This window comes from Periplaneta americana, chromosome 8, assembly GCF_040183065.1.
Source record: "Periplaneta americana isolate PAMFEO1 chromosome 8, P.americana_PAMFEO1_priV1, whole genome shotgun sequence".
Lineage (NCBI taxonomy): Eukaryota > Metazoa > Arthropoda > Insecta > Blattodea > Blattidae > Periplaneta > Periplaneta americana.
The window spans coordinates 115768464-115785726 of record NC_091124.1 but is presented as its reverse complement, the minus strand read 5'-3'; the positions used below and the strand labels follow the sequence as shown (position 1 = coordinate 115785726).

At 35.2% G+C, this 17263-nt stretch overlaps 1 protein-coding gene across 8 annotated transcripts in view; it reads right to left on the bottom strand.

The window, feature by feature from the left end:
• Positions 1–2849: 2849 nt before the first annotated feature.
• Positions 2850–17263, bottom strand: part of LOC138704972 (myotubularin-related protein 10-B) — a 240583-nt gene continuing 226169 nt past the window's right edge. For all 8 annotated transcript variants that reach the window (XM_069833461.1, XM_069833457.1, XM_069833460.1 and 5 more), the window contains one exon: positions 2850–7057. In XM_069833461.1, coding sequence (XP_069689562.1) covers positions 6614–7057 — 444 coding nt within the window. In that variant the 3' untranslated portion in view covers positions 2850–6613. The remainder of the gene's footprint in view (positions 7058–17263) is intronic.

Below are 17263 nucleotides of genomic sequence, written 5' to 3'. Positions count from 1 at the left end.
GCATATAACACCTCCCCCCCCCCTCCAATTTTCAATGCCGAAAAAGTTGAGGAGAGTCCTATGTGCGCATACCTAATAATTAATAGGGAATCAAAACATACAACATATTAAAAATATATTGCAAGACAATTAATTTATTATCGTATTTAAAAAATCATCAATAAAGACAATAACATATACCAGTAATGAAGGGAAGAATGATAGCCAATGGCTAGAAATATGCTTAGGAATGGGGGTGGGTGAATTACCTCTACTGGTCAGCATTCAATCTTTCAGCAGACTTAAGAACAATAATTGTTTGCATATACCTCAAGTCTGGATAGTGTATGTTACTAGTAAGCAATGTTTTTACTTAGCATGATGAGTAATTTCTTTGGTTGAAATTGTAAATTAGTTTAAAATAGCTTGTAAGAGGGTCTTAGGCTAACAATTTTAGGTTAATAAAGTTTATAAGTATGATTGTATGGAATAATAAGGGTGTAATTACTATTTGTTTTGTTATTTGAAGTATTGCATCAGTTAAGTTATGGTTTATGGTAGTGAAAAGTTTATAGTGTCAATGAAATGCGTCATAGTGCCAATGGAGTGAATGAAATGAAAGTAGTGTAAGATTATCAGTGCCAAAACAATACATCTGTGCATGTATGGATGTTATATACAGAGTCCGCCAAAAAAATGTATACACTTTTTGTCAGACTGTATCAGGATATTGATATTGTCAATTGATTTGAATTACGAGTATGTTGTAGTATGGTATTTCGCTCAACATATGTCAGTACTTTCATCACGATAGTGAGAAAAGAAAATGGCTGGACTACGCTTGAAGTTCAAGCAGTGAAAATGCATTCTGAAATAGTTTGTGAGGTTTGATAATGCCGTTGAAGTGCAGCGTCAGTGGAGGTGGGAGTACGGAACAGAACTCCCAACCCACCTAACAATTAAACACATTATTGACAAGTTTGAGGCACATGGAACAATTTGTGATATTCACAAAGAAAGATTGGGAAGACTGCGTACAGCTACAAGTCCTGCTTCGTCGGCTCTCATGTTGGAAAGGTTTGTTACTTCTCCATAGAAGTCTGCTAAACAATGTGCACGTGAAGTGGGGATTAGCAGTACAAGTGTACGCCGAATTCTGAAAGATTCTAAGTGGAAAGTTCACATCCCACTATTACTGCACACGATTCATGACAACGATCCTGATTGTCAAATGCAATTTTGCAAATGGTAACTGAAGACGAACAATTTGTGACAAAGGTAGTGTCGTCTGATGGAGCCCAGTTTAAACTTAATGGAACAGTGAATCGGCATAACTGCGTCTACTGGGCACCAGAAAATCCGCATGTTCATATGGATAAGGCGGTCAATTTATCAGGAGTTCATGTGTGATGGACTATCATCTAGGAGCTTAGTAGGACCCTTTTTCTTTGATGGTACTGTCACTGGAGAAGTGTATCTCGAAATGTTAAGCACATCAATTTTACCAGGTGTATGTGCGCTTTATGGAGCTCATGATGAGGTCTTCTACCAACAGGATGGGGAGCCACCATACTACCACCTAGCCATACGAGCTTTCCTAGATGATAATCTGCAGGGACATTGGATTGGACGAAGAGGGCCCATTGAGTTTCCCCCATGGTCGCCAGATCTAACCCCTATGGATTTTTACTTGTGGGGAACTGAGAAAGATCAAGTCTAATGAAATGACGTAAGCAGCACATGCTGGAGGATCTTCGCCAGGAGATTACAGCAGCATGTGCAGCGATCTCCATTGAAACATTGACCAACGTAGCTCTGGCGACCGCTCTTCATTGCGTTATGTCTAGCCACCAATGGCGAACATTTTGAATATCTGAAGTAACCATGTGCTTACCTGAAGACAGTACTATGTATGTGATCAGTATTTAAATGTAAAACAAATACATAATAAATAGTTTTCGTTCTTTAAATAGTGTATACATTTTTTGGCAGACTCTGTATATGTAGATTGTAATAGCAAAATAGGTTTACTTTAATTAATTAGATTATTTTAAACTACTATTATATTGTGTGTAATTAGGTTACCACTGCCACCGGTTGTGTGCCCATTTGCAGTGTGAATACATATATATACAATGTATGCAATGGAGGGAAAAAGGAACTGGCCAACCTACCCCATTACCTTCTGATTTAGTTGCCTCATGAGTGATGCCTTAGTGGTGTCACTTATGAAGTTCCAACATGTCTTCGGACAGTTGACTAAACAAAAACACAAGGCCATGTATGTTTTTTCCTTCTTTTTTTAACTTTCCAAAAATTTAGAGGGGTGAGGATTTTAATTTTTTGCAAGTAAATACGGTAGAAATTTTACAAATTTACTCTGGCAGATGTGAAGTAATGCCCATGAAAAATTTTGAAACAATATATGTAAATTATGGGAAAATGCAGAAAGAGAACAAATACATGAAATTGTCAGACAAAAAGAAAACAAAATTATCTCTAGCAACTATCCATAACATTTGATGATATAATGGGATCTAGGATAAGCAGGAAATTAACTCTCATTTCTAGCCTAGATACAAGAACTCAGATTCTCATTAACATCATATCCTCTGAACAAGTGAAAAATATTTTCATCAAGAATCATTAGAAATATCTCATTATATACAAACTATTAATAATTGTCCTATTGTTCAATAATCAGTAACATTATTTCGAGAACAGTCTATTTTAAAAACGCATAACATGTTATTCTTTATTTCATACAATTTCTTTTAGCTTATTCTTTAAAAATGATATACAGAGCATGTTTATACACTTTGTATGCGTATTCTTGGATAAAAAATTAACAAGAATACTCCTATGGATCATTGTGTTACAGATTTATTTATTTATTTATGTCTATAACAGGGCAAAGCTCCAATTACAATAGACTCCAATTACAACAGATGTTTTATTTTCCAAATAACAGCCAAAAATATGTTAATAGCTTTGTGTATAAGCATCGAAACAGAAATTTTATTTCTACCAGTGCTTCCATTGTGTTTTGATGCCAGAATAGCTTTTTATTTTTTTTTTTTTTTTTTACTAACATGCTGTAATACTCCTATGGACATTGTGTTACAGATGTTTCATTTTCCAAATAACAGCCAAAAATATGTTAATAGCTTTGCGCATAAGCATCAAAACAGAAATGTTATTTCTACCAGTTCTTCCACTGTGTATTGATGCCAGAATAGCATTTTTTTACTAACATGCTGTAATTACTGCAGATTGTACAGTGAAAGTTAACCAGATCTGAAGAACAAAGTGCTCAGATGTGCACACAGCTAGAGTACTAAACAAATCAAGTGATTATGTGCGTAGCAATAAAACAGTACAATACCACTCTTAGTAAATCCATTTCAATTACGACAGTGAATTTTTCATTTGAAGAACTCGTTGACATTTTTTAAACCTACAACTGAATGCAATGCAGTGTATATGCTGCACGTTAGAGATATGAGAAGTTCCTGAATACAATGATGTTCACCATCCATGCCTAATTTCTACTCTATGGTCCATCATAATAACGAAACGAGATCACTGTAGTGACTACAGTTAGCAGATGTGAAAGAAGACAATCTTGAAGCTGTGAACGAAAATCTAGCATAGATTTTTAATAATGTATGAACAGAAATTGTTGGCAACAAGTTTACTGATCCATAAATGCTTAATCACTTCTGAGATGATGTTGATATCACGATTCTTAAGATACTTGCTACATCTCAAGAGACAAAAGTGATCTATACATGATGGAGCTTCACCACACTTTTCTTACTGTGTAAGAGATGCATCACTGGACCTACAGTAACACCATTGGACTTTTATCTGAGGCCATTTAAAGTACGTCACTTTATGCAAAGCCTAGAAACAATGACGATTATCTATAGAAACATGTGCAGAATAAATGCCAAATGATTTGAGAAAACCCCACTGTATATGAGAGAATGCATCAGACTTGTGTATTTCGTGTTAGGCATGTGTAGACAATTATGACATTCGTGCCTTTTGCATTAAAGGCATACACTGAAACTTAATGTTGGCTATTATTTTCAAATACAAGCATTTACAAACAAATGCCCATGGGAGCATTTTTTAATATCAGAAATAAGCACCCGAGATTTATAAACATATTTAATTAGTCTGTATTGTGGGAAGGGGAGTCCTCATCATAAATTGAAAAAGAAAATACGAGTATTTGCCATATATATAGTAAACTTAATTGTAATTACAGTAGAATGTTTTCAAGGTAACTAAACATTTTATTTCTCCTTTATGGAATTCACTAACTCTTCCATGTTTGTATGTAATAAAATGAACATGATGGTTTAAATAATATACAAAATAAAACGGTATAAAGAATAAGCAGGACATATTAGAGGATAACTAAATGCACTCCTTTGGTCCACGGAACTATGGCATCTTACGACAGATGTGTCCTATACTGTTTTGATTCCAGGTATCATAATAATAAAACATCTTCATAGGTTATTTTCACTGGCAATAGTCAACAAACATTGGTAAGGAAACAATGAAGGAAATGGATAAATTAACAGCACCAAAATATTTTCTCAAAGCAAAAGGAGAAACTAACATGGACATAGAAGCTATTTCCTTATAATTAATATACTGAAAATACTTAACCATTTTGCATTTCTATGTTCTTTTTTAACACTTTGTTTAGTTATAGACTATTTTGGCTCTCAAATGCCAAGACAAAAATATTATACACAGTACATTTCAATTGTATCTTGGACCTATTTAAACTTCGCTAACCTGAGAACTGGTTCTAATTCAATTGCTTTAGTCGATAAATAACAGAAGTTAGGGATCACTAAAGGTACAATTCGCACACATTCTATATATTAAATAGAATAACGATTGTGTTTTAAATACAGAATATGAAAAACACTATATTTCATTAAAGGATATAACATATTTATAATACAAGCTATTAATTTATTCTTGAAATTTTCTACACATTTTGGGGATAAAGAGGTAAATTAGAAAGAAAAGTATACTTTTCTCATACAAGAAACACATGGTGGTGGTTTATACATTGAAGAATTCTCCTCCTTAGTACGTTATCACCAAACACAAACCAAATGGTGTAACATAACTTTCAGAACGGATTTCTATTGTACAGAATTATTTTGCTTACCATCATGTCATCAATGCAATAATGTGTCACTTATACACAATAATAATTTGTACATTCTAATAAAAATGAGCCTTCATTATGAACATCTGTAGCATTTGTGAAACATTAGAAGAAACTTCCTAATAAAATGTGTTCATATGTGATTAATTTCAGAGTTTAACTATTGAAAAAGATTCTGTATGTCAAATATCTTAATTACAGAAGCTTACTGTAATTTTTAATAAGTGTTCTAATTATTGTAATTCTATTTTTATACAGTAATTTTATAACTGCAGAGGAATACATAATGTGATGTGAACTGAAGGAAAGTGAATGTACTGAGAACTAGCACTCTACTGTGAAATAACATTTTCATTGTTTTAATATGCTCCTAAATACAGTTGAAGTAATAGTTTTCACGGTGACATCTGACATCATTTTCTTAGTTATTAAATTGTTTAAGAATTACTTTTTTGATCAGTAACTGGAAGCACAATTGGATTGGTGTCACCTTAATATTAATCAATTTTCTTAAGTTACGTCACCTTAAAACTTAAGATAAAGTTCAAATATATAATAAAAATAATGTAACTATGTCACTTTTCTGATCAAAATAGTAGTATGATTCCAGGAACAGTACTTTGGCATTGAACAGTTTTCATGGCTTCAAATATAAAATATTATTTTGTAATTGTTTATTGTCTTATTCTGGTTCTGTAATTCCAGGACCATAGTGACTTTGCACTGATGTTGGAAATAGGGGGATGAATTATGTTCTTGGAAGTAAAGGAGAAGAATAAGACCCTGTAACTCTTATAGACAACATATCAACAGGCAAGTGCAAAAGGGAAACAACTCAAAATTTAAAGTTTTCAGATAACTGCATTTTAAAGTTTCATGTTGCTGTGAAAAATCCAAGGATCATTGAAATTACTCCAAATTCTGTTAATGATGTTTAATATAAACTATAAGTTCCAATTAGACTGCTGTTATTTTTCACAGCAACATGAAATTTTAAAGTGTAGTTATCTCAAAACCTCAAATTTTGAGTTGTTTCCCTCTTGAACTGACCTACTGATTTTTCCAAAGCAATAGAACAGAAATTTGTTTTTGTTTTTTTTTTTCCAAATGGATATTAATCGAATATGTTTACAATATACTTACTCTCATAAAACACACTTAATATAAACATTATCTTGACTCAAAGCAGGCAAAATTTAAATGAAGTATTTACATTTCTATTGCATTCTTCAACAATTTGTGTTGGAGAGGATATATAAAAATTAGTATATGTAACGATGATGACAGTCTGCTGAAATGCAATGTGATAAATTAATTTTATTTGCATGACTTGTGTGTAACTCAATATACATATCATTAATATGATGTAAGACTTGGTTTCATTTTATGACTAAGAAACCGTGTATGTCTCTATCTTGAAGTCTGCTGTTGTCAGTCAGGAGCATTGAGTAATGACTGGGAATCTAACAGTGCTTCTCCTGGCATGAAAGATGTGTTCAGTGCTAGAGAACTAGCGAGAAGAGTACCAGATCGTGTAACACCATGGCTGAATGGAAAAAATGAGCTAACTTGTGTAAGAATTTGTTCAGGTACAGAGTCACCTCGTTGGAGTGCTGCCACTTCTGCAGTTAGCTGACGAATTCTCAGGTCGACCTGAGTCTTACCACCACCAGGTATCTCCAACAGTGGTAACCATCGAAAATAACACTGTTTCCAAAGCAACAAAGAAGACACACCACCTTGTGCTGCAAGTTCTTTTGCATTTGATTGGCTGCATGGCTCATACAAAGGATTAGTGAATAGTGCTATATCCCGTTCTGGGAACTGTTCACCCCAATCCCATATGCTTCGCAAGAGAAGACGACTATTAGGCTCCTGAAACACAACACAATGTAATAATTATTTATGTGAGAAAAAAAACTTTTAATACATAGCAGGGCAGTAATTATTCTTCATTCAAAGACACTTTTAGACCATAACTTCTGTTTAGAATTCTCTTAGGATACCATTATGCTATTCAACATGGTTTTTGTAACATGGATAAGGATAGGTAGTTTTTTATAATTTACGAGTATAAGTGCTCATTACGAATATTATACAAAAAAAAAGTTTCAATATATAACACATATCTTTAAAAATATATTTTATAGTCAGTGTATAAAGCTGGGAATACACGGACGCGACTCGGCAGTAACGCAACAAGGGTCGAACAGAATTCGAGGCTTCATTCACTCGTTTGTATGCGATTTCAAGTACGCTGCGGTAAGAACGTGCACACCTCAAATGCCGCGCAGCGATCTGTTCCCTGTCGGTTTTTCTCGCGAACACAAAGGGATTCGTTGCCACAGTATGGACGGGTTCATTGCCGTGTGTCTCGTGAAGCGTGCACACCTTAAGCATGGAGTGGTCTGAAGTAGACTGGACCTCATAAATTATGTCCAGTCTTGTGAAATCCTGGTGATATTGACTAAAAGCAGGATGATAGTACAGAATTACTGGCAATCACCATTGGAATTATGCAAGCTGCTGCTGGGACGTTAATTTTTTTAATTGGTTATTTTTACGATGCTCTATCAACTACTAGGTTATTTAGCGTTGATGGAATTTGTGGTAGCGAGTTGGCAACTGACGAGATGAGGGCGAGGATTCACCACAGATTACCTGACATTCGTCTTACAGTTGAGGAAAACCTCGGAAAAACACAATCAGGTAATCGAACCCAGGCTTGAGCGCAATTCCGGATCAGCAGGCAAATGTGCTACCACCTGAACCACGCCGATGGCTTCTGGGAGGTTAAAGATCACTGTTGAACAATGTGAAGTCAAATCATCTTGTGCTTTCCTTTCATCGAAAATGATAGCATATCGTGCGATTACTAGGAAAGGGATTCAGCAAGCTATTTATGACATTCAGGTGAAAGCAAAACGAAACTTCTTTGAAATGCCAACTTACAATGGACAAGAACGCTTTCATTCATCTGCATCTTCATTTGATGTCTTCTTCCCAAATGGGTTATCCTAGACAACCCACTCAACCAATTACTCCCTCAAATTCCTATGCTTCAACTCTCGAACCACCACAACGTCCTTTGACTCAATAGTCTTCTCAAGCCGACCATTCAATCTCCAACTCCATTCTTACTACACTACACCCTGTCACTTCCTGATTTGAATCAAACTCTCTTGGCTTTCTTCAACATCATCCAACAAACTCTGTCCCCAGAATGTTCATCACATAGGCTACTCCGATAGTCAGAGCGTTTAGAATAGAAAGTGTGGTAACTCGGCAAGGGTCTAATGGGACTTTTAAACCCCCTAGTGTCGCCACGGCAACTGAGCGAAACATTGGCGTGGTGATCATTCTAAGATTGCAGTTTTCCTCTTAATACTGTGGACAGAGCAGGTAGAACTCGTTCTGCTATGGAATTAAGAAGATATTTCTTGTGGTGTTCGGGTGATTTTTATTGTGCCGTTTATGTGAGCGAGTAGTAATAAGCCTAATTGTTTTGTTCTTGATGTAAATCCAATTATACTGTATAATCTGTAAGGAAGAGACGTTTCTTTTATCCATCCATAGACTAGACTATTTTTCAGAAGTAGTGTAGAGCAATTCCACGAACACAGAAAACTGTATGCTAGTTCTTATATCTGTGATATCCATTTTTCTGCGGTTTTGATTGTGATTTTTTAAAATTATGATTTATTTAACGACGCTCGCAACTGCAGAGGTTATATCAGCTTCGCTGGTGTGTCGGAATTTTGTCCCACAGGAGTTTTTTTTACATGCCAGTAAATCTACTGACATGAGCCTGTCGCATTTAAACACTTAAATGCCATCGATCTCGGCCGGGATCTAACCCGCAATCTCGAGCAAAGAAAGCCAACGTTATACCAACTGTGCTACTGAGGGCGACTTTTGATTGTAAGAGCCGATAAATTTATTATTTCCAGTAAAGAGGTAGGACTTCCACGCAAGAACTGGCGACCAAAACCGTATGCCATAACACATATTTTCCCAAACTTGCCTCGATATCTTAAAAAACGAAAGGAAGAGAAAATATCCAACGAAGAGGACATCAATCCTTTCTCATAACAATGCACCCTTACCAAATACCATCTGGCTATGACCAATTCCATTGACGCTAAATAACCCAGCAGTTGATACAGCATCGTTAAATATCCGAGTAAAAATAATGGGATGTGACACGCGAAAATCGAAGAACACCTTAGCTAATCATGCGCTTGTATGCATTTATGTGGCATTACTCCACACCTGAATGCCCAAAATTATGTCTAGTTACATTGACCGTAATTCCTTCCAGTGAATAAACTCCAGACCAGCATTTCAGCTGTTTAGTGTGAGTTTTTCAAAATAGATACATTTTTTTGGGTCATAAACTATGATGGGTTCGAGGAAAGTGAAAATACAAAAGAATTCAAAGGTGAATGAACGACCTTGCAGATACGCTGAACTCAAAGATTCCCTCGTCTGCCCTGTACAAAGGATTTTAGAAAATATATGACACGTAATTGACAATACAAAGAACACGTTTGCCTAAGAAAGAACCCTTGAATTATTTAGAGTGACAATTCAGAGCACTACTGGTAGCGAAACATATTAATTCTTGTGGGATAGCAGATTTAAATATATTCTGACAGAAAAAAATTAACTAGGATCCTCTAGAGTGACATTTTGGAATTAGAAAATGATTATCTTGTGATGATTACCATAGACTTTCTACATCTGAACATTTTTCAATCTATGTGCCGGTTAAAAAATGTGCTGTATTAAAGTGCTAATTGTGAACTCCTAATTGAATCCAAGCACCTAGCTTCTACTTCATTAAATATGCATGTTTAATTATTAATTATTTTATTTTTAATAACAGCACTTTAGTCGTAATTAACGTAAAAGTTATTTTGGCAACAAAAGTACAGTATAATTCTACTTTGCATCTAGGCTAGAACTTAATCTGGTTTACTATTTTCTTACATTTGTTTATTACGTTTCCACATCATAAGAGACTTCTAATCGAGCATATGAGAAAGATCTCATGGAAAAGTCGTTAATTTAATATTCTCCAATAAGTAGCTTACAACTACTTAATACAGTGCTACCAAATTGTTTTAATTTTTACAAAACACAAAATAACCTAGGTATTTCAAAAGATCAAAACTTACATTAGATAGATATAATATCGAAGCTTAATTTGTGTCTAAGTTGCACGTAATATTTTTTGTTCCCCTGAATTACGTATAAACCAGATACAACTGCAACTAATGACTAAATAGTAGATAAAAACTATTGGTGAAAATAAAGTGTCTCCTTGATTATATTACATTCTTTCTTGTGTATAAAAACTATAATTTCATGTCAATGCGTACTTTATAATGCCATAAAAATGTTCAGTTTTGCGATGCTGTACTTTTTTTTGCGTATTTCTGGCTGAAGCCGGCACTATGTTCCATTTTTCGGTTAATTATTATATTTACTATTCAGGGTTGTGTTATATAACTCACAATTTGTTAATTAGTAATATTACATTTTTAAAGAAGTAAAATATTGTAACTAAGTACTCTACAATACATTCTTATCTAATGGGTTATTTTTAAAAACCTTTTGCATTCACTTGAATAGCGATCCTGAAACTGGGCACAGAAAACAGGGCTAGTGCCACTCGGCAACGAACCACTGAACTAGAGGAAGTAACGTCACTTTCTTTTCTACCCGCTCTGCCGATAGTCAAAACCAGCATGTTTAATATCTTCTATTTTTTATTATTATTATTTTTAATGAATAGAGTAACAATTTTTGTAGTATTTGTTGTATATATTTTGCATTCCTATGTTTTATTTTAAAATAATTTTCTTTACTTACTTACTTATTGGCTTTTAAGGAACCCGGAGGTTCATTGCCGCCCTCACATAAGCCCGCCATTGATCCCTATCCTGAGCAAGATTAATCCAGTCTCCACCATCATATCCCACCTCCCTCAAATCCATTTTAATATTATCCTCCCATCTACGTCTCGGCCTCCCCAAAGGTCTTTTTCCCGCCGGCCTCCCAACTAACACTCTATATGCATTTCTGGATTCGCCCATACGTGCTACATGCCCTGCCCATCATAAGCATCTGGATTTAACGTTCCTAATTATGTCAGGTGAAGAATACAATGCGTGCAGCTCTGCATTGTGTAACTTTCTCCATTCTCCTGTAACTTTATCCCTCTTAGCCCCAAATATTTTCCTAAGAACCTTATTCTCAAACACCCTTAATCTCTGTTCCTCTCTCAAAGTGAGAGTCCAAGCTTCACAACCATATAGAACAACTGGTAATATAACTATTTTATAAATTCTAACTTTCAGATTTTTTCACAGTAGACTAGATGACAAAAGCTTCTCAACCGAATAATAACAGGCATTTCCCATATTTATTCTGCATTTAATTTCCTCCTGAGTGTCATTTATATTTGTTACTGTTGCTCCAAGATATTTGAATTTTTCCACCTCTTCGAAGGATAAATCTCCAATTTTTATATTTCCATTTCGTACAATATTCTGGTCACGAGACATAATCATATACTTAGTCTTTTTGGGATTTACTTCCAACCCTATCGCTTTACTTGCTTCAAGTAGAATTTCCCTAACCGTTTGTGGATTTTCTCCTAACATATTCACGTCATCCGCATAGACAAGAAGCTGATGTAACCCTTTCAATTCCAAACCCTCTGTGTTATCCTGAACTTTTCTAATGGCATATTCTAGAGCAAAGTTAAAAAGTAGAGGTGACAATGCATCTCCCTGCTTTAGCCCGCAGTGAATTGGAAAAGCATCAGATAGAAACTGGCCTATACGGACTCTGCTGTAAGTTTCACTAAGACACATTTTAATTAATCGAACTAGTTTCTTGGGAATACCAAATTCAATAAGAATATCATATAAAACTTCTCTCTTAACCGAGTCATACGCCTTTTTGAAATCGATGAATAATTGATGTACTGTACCCTTATATTCCCATTTTTTCTCCAATATCTGTCGAAAACAAAAAATCTGATCAATAGTCGATCTATTACGCCTAAAACCACACTGATGATCCCCAATAATTTCATATACATATGGAGTTAATCTTCTCAAAAGGATATTCGACAAAATTTTATACGACGTCAACAAAAGTGATATTCCTCGAAAGTTACTACAGTTAGTCTTGTCCCCCTTCTTAAAAATAGGTACGATTATGGACTCCTTCCATTGTTCTGGTACAATTTCCTTTTCCCAAATTGCAAGTACAAGTTTATAAATTTCGCTAGCTAATGCGCTTCCACCTTCTTGTATTAATTCCGCTGGAATTTGATCAATACCTGGAGACTTGTACTTTTTTAGATTTTCTATTGCAATTTCGACTTCAGTAAGTGTGGGTTCCAGTATAAATGGCTCAGCAGTTTGTATTTGAATTTCGTCCCGATCATTTCTATTTGGCCTATGTATATTTAGTAGCTGCCCAAAATAGTTTTTCCATCTGTTCAAGATTGTATGAGTGTCTGCAAGCAAGTCACCATTCTCATCCTTAATCACGTTTACCCTTGCCTGATATCCGTTTTTAAATTCCTTTATACCCTTATATAAGTCTCGAATGTTTTTATTCTTACTATTTGTTTCTACCTCATTCAGTTTTTCCTTCAAGTAATCTCTCTTTTTATTCCTAAGTGTACGACTTGCTTCCTGTGTTTCATTGAAATAATTATCTCTATTCTCCTCAACTGGATCCTGTAAGAATTTCAATTTTGCCTGTTTCCTTCTATCTACTACAATGGAACAATCTTCATCAAACCATGGTTTCTTTTTCTTAGTTTCATGATAGCCTATGCTCTGCTCGGCTGCAATTTTGATATTATCTCGGATATTGTCCCACACGCTATTAACTCTTCCTTAGCTTCGTCGGAAGTTGCTAAAGCAGCAAACCTATTTAAAATTTCAACCTGATATTGTTGCTTAGTTTCGTCGTCCTTTAATTTCAGAATATTGAATCTACTAATATTAGCTTATTGCTCTACTCGCTTGGCTACTGATAGTCTTTCCCTTAATTCTCCAATTACCAAATAATGGTCAGAATTACAGTCTGCCCCCCTGAAAGTTCTAATGTCTATTATACTAGTAGTCTCCATTTATCTATCAAGATGTGATCTATTTGGTTGTGTGTCATTCCATCTGGAGAAGTCCAAGTATATTTATGTATATCCTTATGGGGAAATGTTGTACTGTTGACAATTCAATTTTTTGATGTGGCAAAGTTGACTAACCTAACTCTATTGTCATTACTACTTATGTATAGGCTCTCTTTTCCAATTGTTGGTTTAAAAATATCCCCCCGTCCTACTTTAGCGTTGAAATCCCCCAATAAAACTTACATGTGATATCTAGGCAAATGATCAAAAGTGTGTTCCAATTCCTCATAGAAGCTATCCTTTATATGGTCGTCTTTCTCTTCTGTAGGGGCATGAGCATTTATAACTAAGATATCGCACCATCTACCCTTAAGTACTAAATACGATAACCTGTCACTGATAAATTCGACCTTTTTTACTGCTGATTTTATTCTTTTATGTATAAAGAATCCTGTTCCTAATTGGTGATTAATGTTTCCTTCCCCATAATACAACAAGTAATCGCCTACTTGAGATATGCCATTCCCATCTAACCTAACCTCTTGTACTCCCACAAAGTCTATTCTATATCTAGCTAAATAATTTTCTTTGGCTGATTTAAAATGCTCGTTTTGACTGTACACTTAAATTAAAAACATCATCTGGCAATCAAATTTTGATTACTCGAAAAAGAAAATGTTTGTAATTTTATTGTACCACGTGTTTCTTTATTACAATGCGACTTCGAAATATTAATGATTTTTCTTGGTGTGATATTTCGAATTTTTTAACTGTAATTCTCTCAATGTTTCATTATTTGTATTGCAATTAAAATATCCCCATTAAAGAAGCACATTATGTTGGTACTATGATTTAACTCATCTTGATATTTTCCTTTACTGTGATGACAATTGCTGGGCAAACTTCTGGGATTATTTCTCCGATAACCCGTTTTGAAATTCACAAAGGGTATTGAAGGCTTGTAAACGAATCCTCTGTCACTAAGAATCGTGAAGTCAGTGCGAACATGGACTATTGACTTATACAATCAACCAAAAATAGTGCTTTACATATAACCCGTCTGACAAAACATTGCAGTTTTCTGATGAGGGTGCTCGTATGTCGTGAATGCGATCTGCTGTCTCGATGCGTGGCGAGTCAGCTGGAGAAATGTTGGTACAGTCTGACAATAAAAACATCAACAGCTGTTATGAACATAAATACAATTACCAATACCATAGTTGAATTTACTTTTTCTGTCATGTACGGTATATACACGTACCTTATTCCAGAAGTAGCTGTATGCCCATGGCAGAAGTCTCAATTTCATCTGCACTATCAGTTGAACTGCCTTCGTCTGCTGTATCTGTGCTGCTATCTAGCCTATCATAATCCATCTCATCTTCATCACTACTCACAATGCCTATGTTTATTACTACCCTTTCTACTTCCTCTTCCATTAACGTGCCATGATGCCAATATTCGTCCTTGATATGTTTAACAGATTGGCAGCATTTTATCCAGACTTCTTTGCTGATTTCACATATTGATTGTGCGGTCATTTGTTTCAAAACTCACAGCCTCCAGAATGTGTCTTTTCCGTCATTAAACTGTATTTTTTTTTTTCTTAACAGCATTCAGAAGCTTGCGTATGGTCGGAATTTCTTTTATCTTCTCATAAAACTAAAAAAAAAGAAAAAGTTCTGCGGATGACGCATTTTTTTTTCAAAATCATCAAGTACAATTTTCTTTGGATGTGGGCGGCTTTTACCAGGAGTTGAATTTGTCCTCCAATGCGCTTTGCTTCCTCACCCTTCTTAGCTATAGTATGTATTGTTCTTTCGCGCGCGCGCACACACCCACGCCCACGCGCACACACTCTCTCTCTCTCTCTCTTCCGATACCGACTAGCAGACTGAACAAACTGAACTGAGGCATTTCTTTACTGCAGGGCTGTGCATAGTACATCAGAACAGGGTGACGTAATGCAGTATCGATCGCATGTTTATGTCCAAGCTTACACTACCTGCCGTCTGCAATGATTCTTCAGACAGGTTATACTTTGTTAATTACACAATAACATTCTTCAAAGGATGAATTGGGTTTAGTACAATAAATATTGTCCTATCTTGACTTGAGATTAGTTATCGCATGTTGGTGGCTGATTTTTTTTTTTAACTTTGGCCCAATTCTCATCAATAATTCTCCAGAATTGGTGGAAATCATCTGCGTAGGCCTAAGATTTTTATACTGGCCGCTGATTTCTTGAAAGTTTATAGCACTCAACAAATTATTCTTACCAGCTTCTTGTAATACAGCTCCGTAGGTCTACGGTTTTTTTCTGTTGAAAATGTATCCTATTACTACCAAAGCGCTAACAGTTGTTAGCAAAGCTTCCTCGTTTTCCATGGTCGTGCATAATGTTAGACAGAATGGAACTAGAAAGGTGTTCGAGGCTTGCGCACTACTCAGATGGTTTGTATCGTGCGTACCGCTTGTTCGAGAGTGCACAATTTACTCCGCGCATTACATGTAATGCTGCGGTGCGTGTATTCCCGGCCTAATATAAGAATGTGTTAAAACCAACGTACATCAAACCTTTCATACAATTATGTAGCATTTCCGTACTTTTAAGATATCTAGCATTTTAAACATACTTTCACATTCATAGACTGGATGAGCGCTATTCTCCATATGGTTTATTTATTTTATTACTCTTATTATGTGGCTGAACGAGGGAGGATGAGTAGCATTAGATCTGGCAGTCACTGATAATGAGAAAGGAAATACAGTTATCTTTTGAAACAAGAAATTAACATTTTTGCAGTTAGTATTGGTTGTGGAAGGTTCGTGTGCAGTAGTGTAATACTGCGTTGCAAACATTTGTATAAAAATTCTCCAAATAGTCTTCTGTGCCACACTCACCTGAACTCTCTTTCCTATTTCCCCATACAATGGTAAAGATTCCGTCATTCCAGAGGAACCTGAGTCATCAAAATCCTCAGATTATCCTTCAACGTCTGCAGATCCTATCTTTATTTCCAAACACAATAATAAATCATACCTGATACGGCAGTCAGAACTTCATTACTTATATAAGTTTTTTAAAGCAACAGTGGAACTATTAGCTTCCAGATTTCAACAGTGAAACTTATTATGAAAAGGTATCAAGAATTCGATGTTTAGAGAAACTATCAAAATATTGAATGCCATATCGCTGGCTAAATGTTACAAGGGTGTATGTAGTAATATTTCTGACATAGAACCTTGTAATATTGAGCCAGCGATATGTCACTAAATTTCCATTTCTCACATTCGCATTTGGACTCTTTCCGAGCAACTAGAATATTGCTAGAATGAAGCAACAATATCAAGGAAGATGGGATCGAGTGATAATATCAATTGCTGTCGTCTTTAAAAAGGGAAGATCCCGACTTATTTTTCTCTATTTTATTAGACAGGTTGGAGACTTCAAATTAATTTATTTACGTGTTTAAAAATATTAAAATGTAGTCTGTTGTTAATTTAACAATTTTCGCCATAGCATAGCTGTCTTTGAGGATTCATATACAAGAAAAGAAAACAATATAATTTCTAATATGTAAAAGAGCTTCGGTTTTAAAACTAAAGAGCAAGTATTTATAACACAAACATGTGATGTGTTACGAACAAAGTGTAATGAATTCAGACGTAGATTTCAGACTATTCACTGGTGATGAAGATTAGTAGGCTCACGCCCTTTCCTCTCTTGCTTGCCAATATAATCGAAGCACTTCATGTTGTAGCTATTTTCTTCTGCCCAGGATTTCTTATGAAATTAAAAAATGCGATTTCTTGAAATATGGTCGTTGATTTGTAATACTGCATTGTGCACATAGTGGAATCATTACACAGATAGCCAGCAAAACTAGGAAAAAAAAAAAACAAAGAGAGAGAGGGGA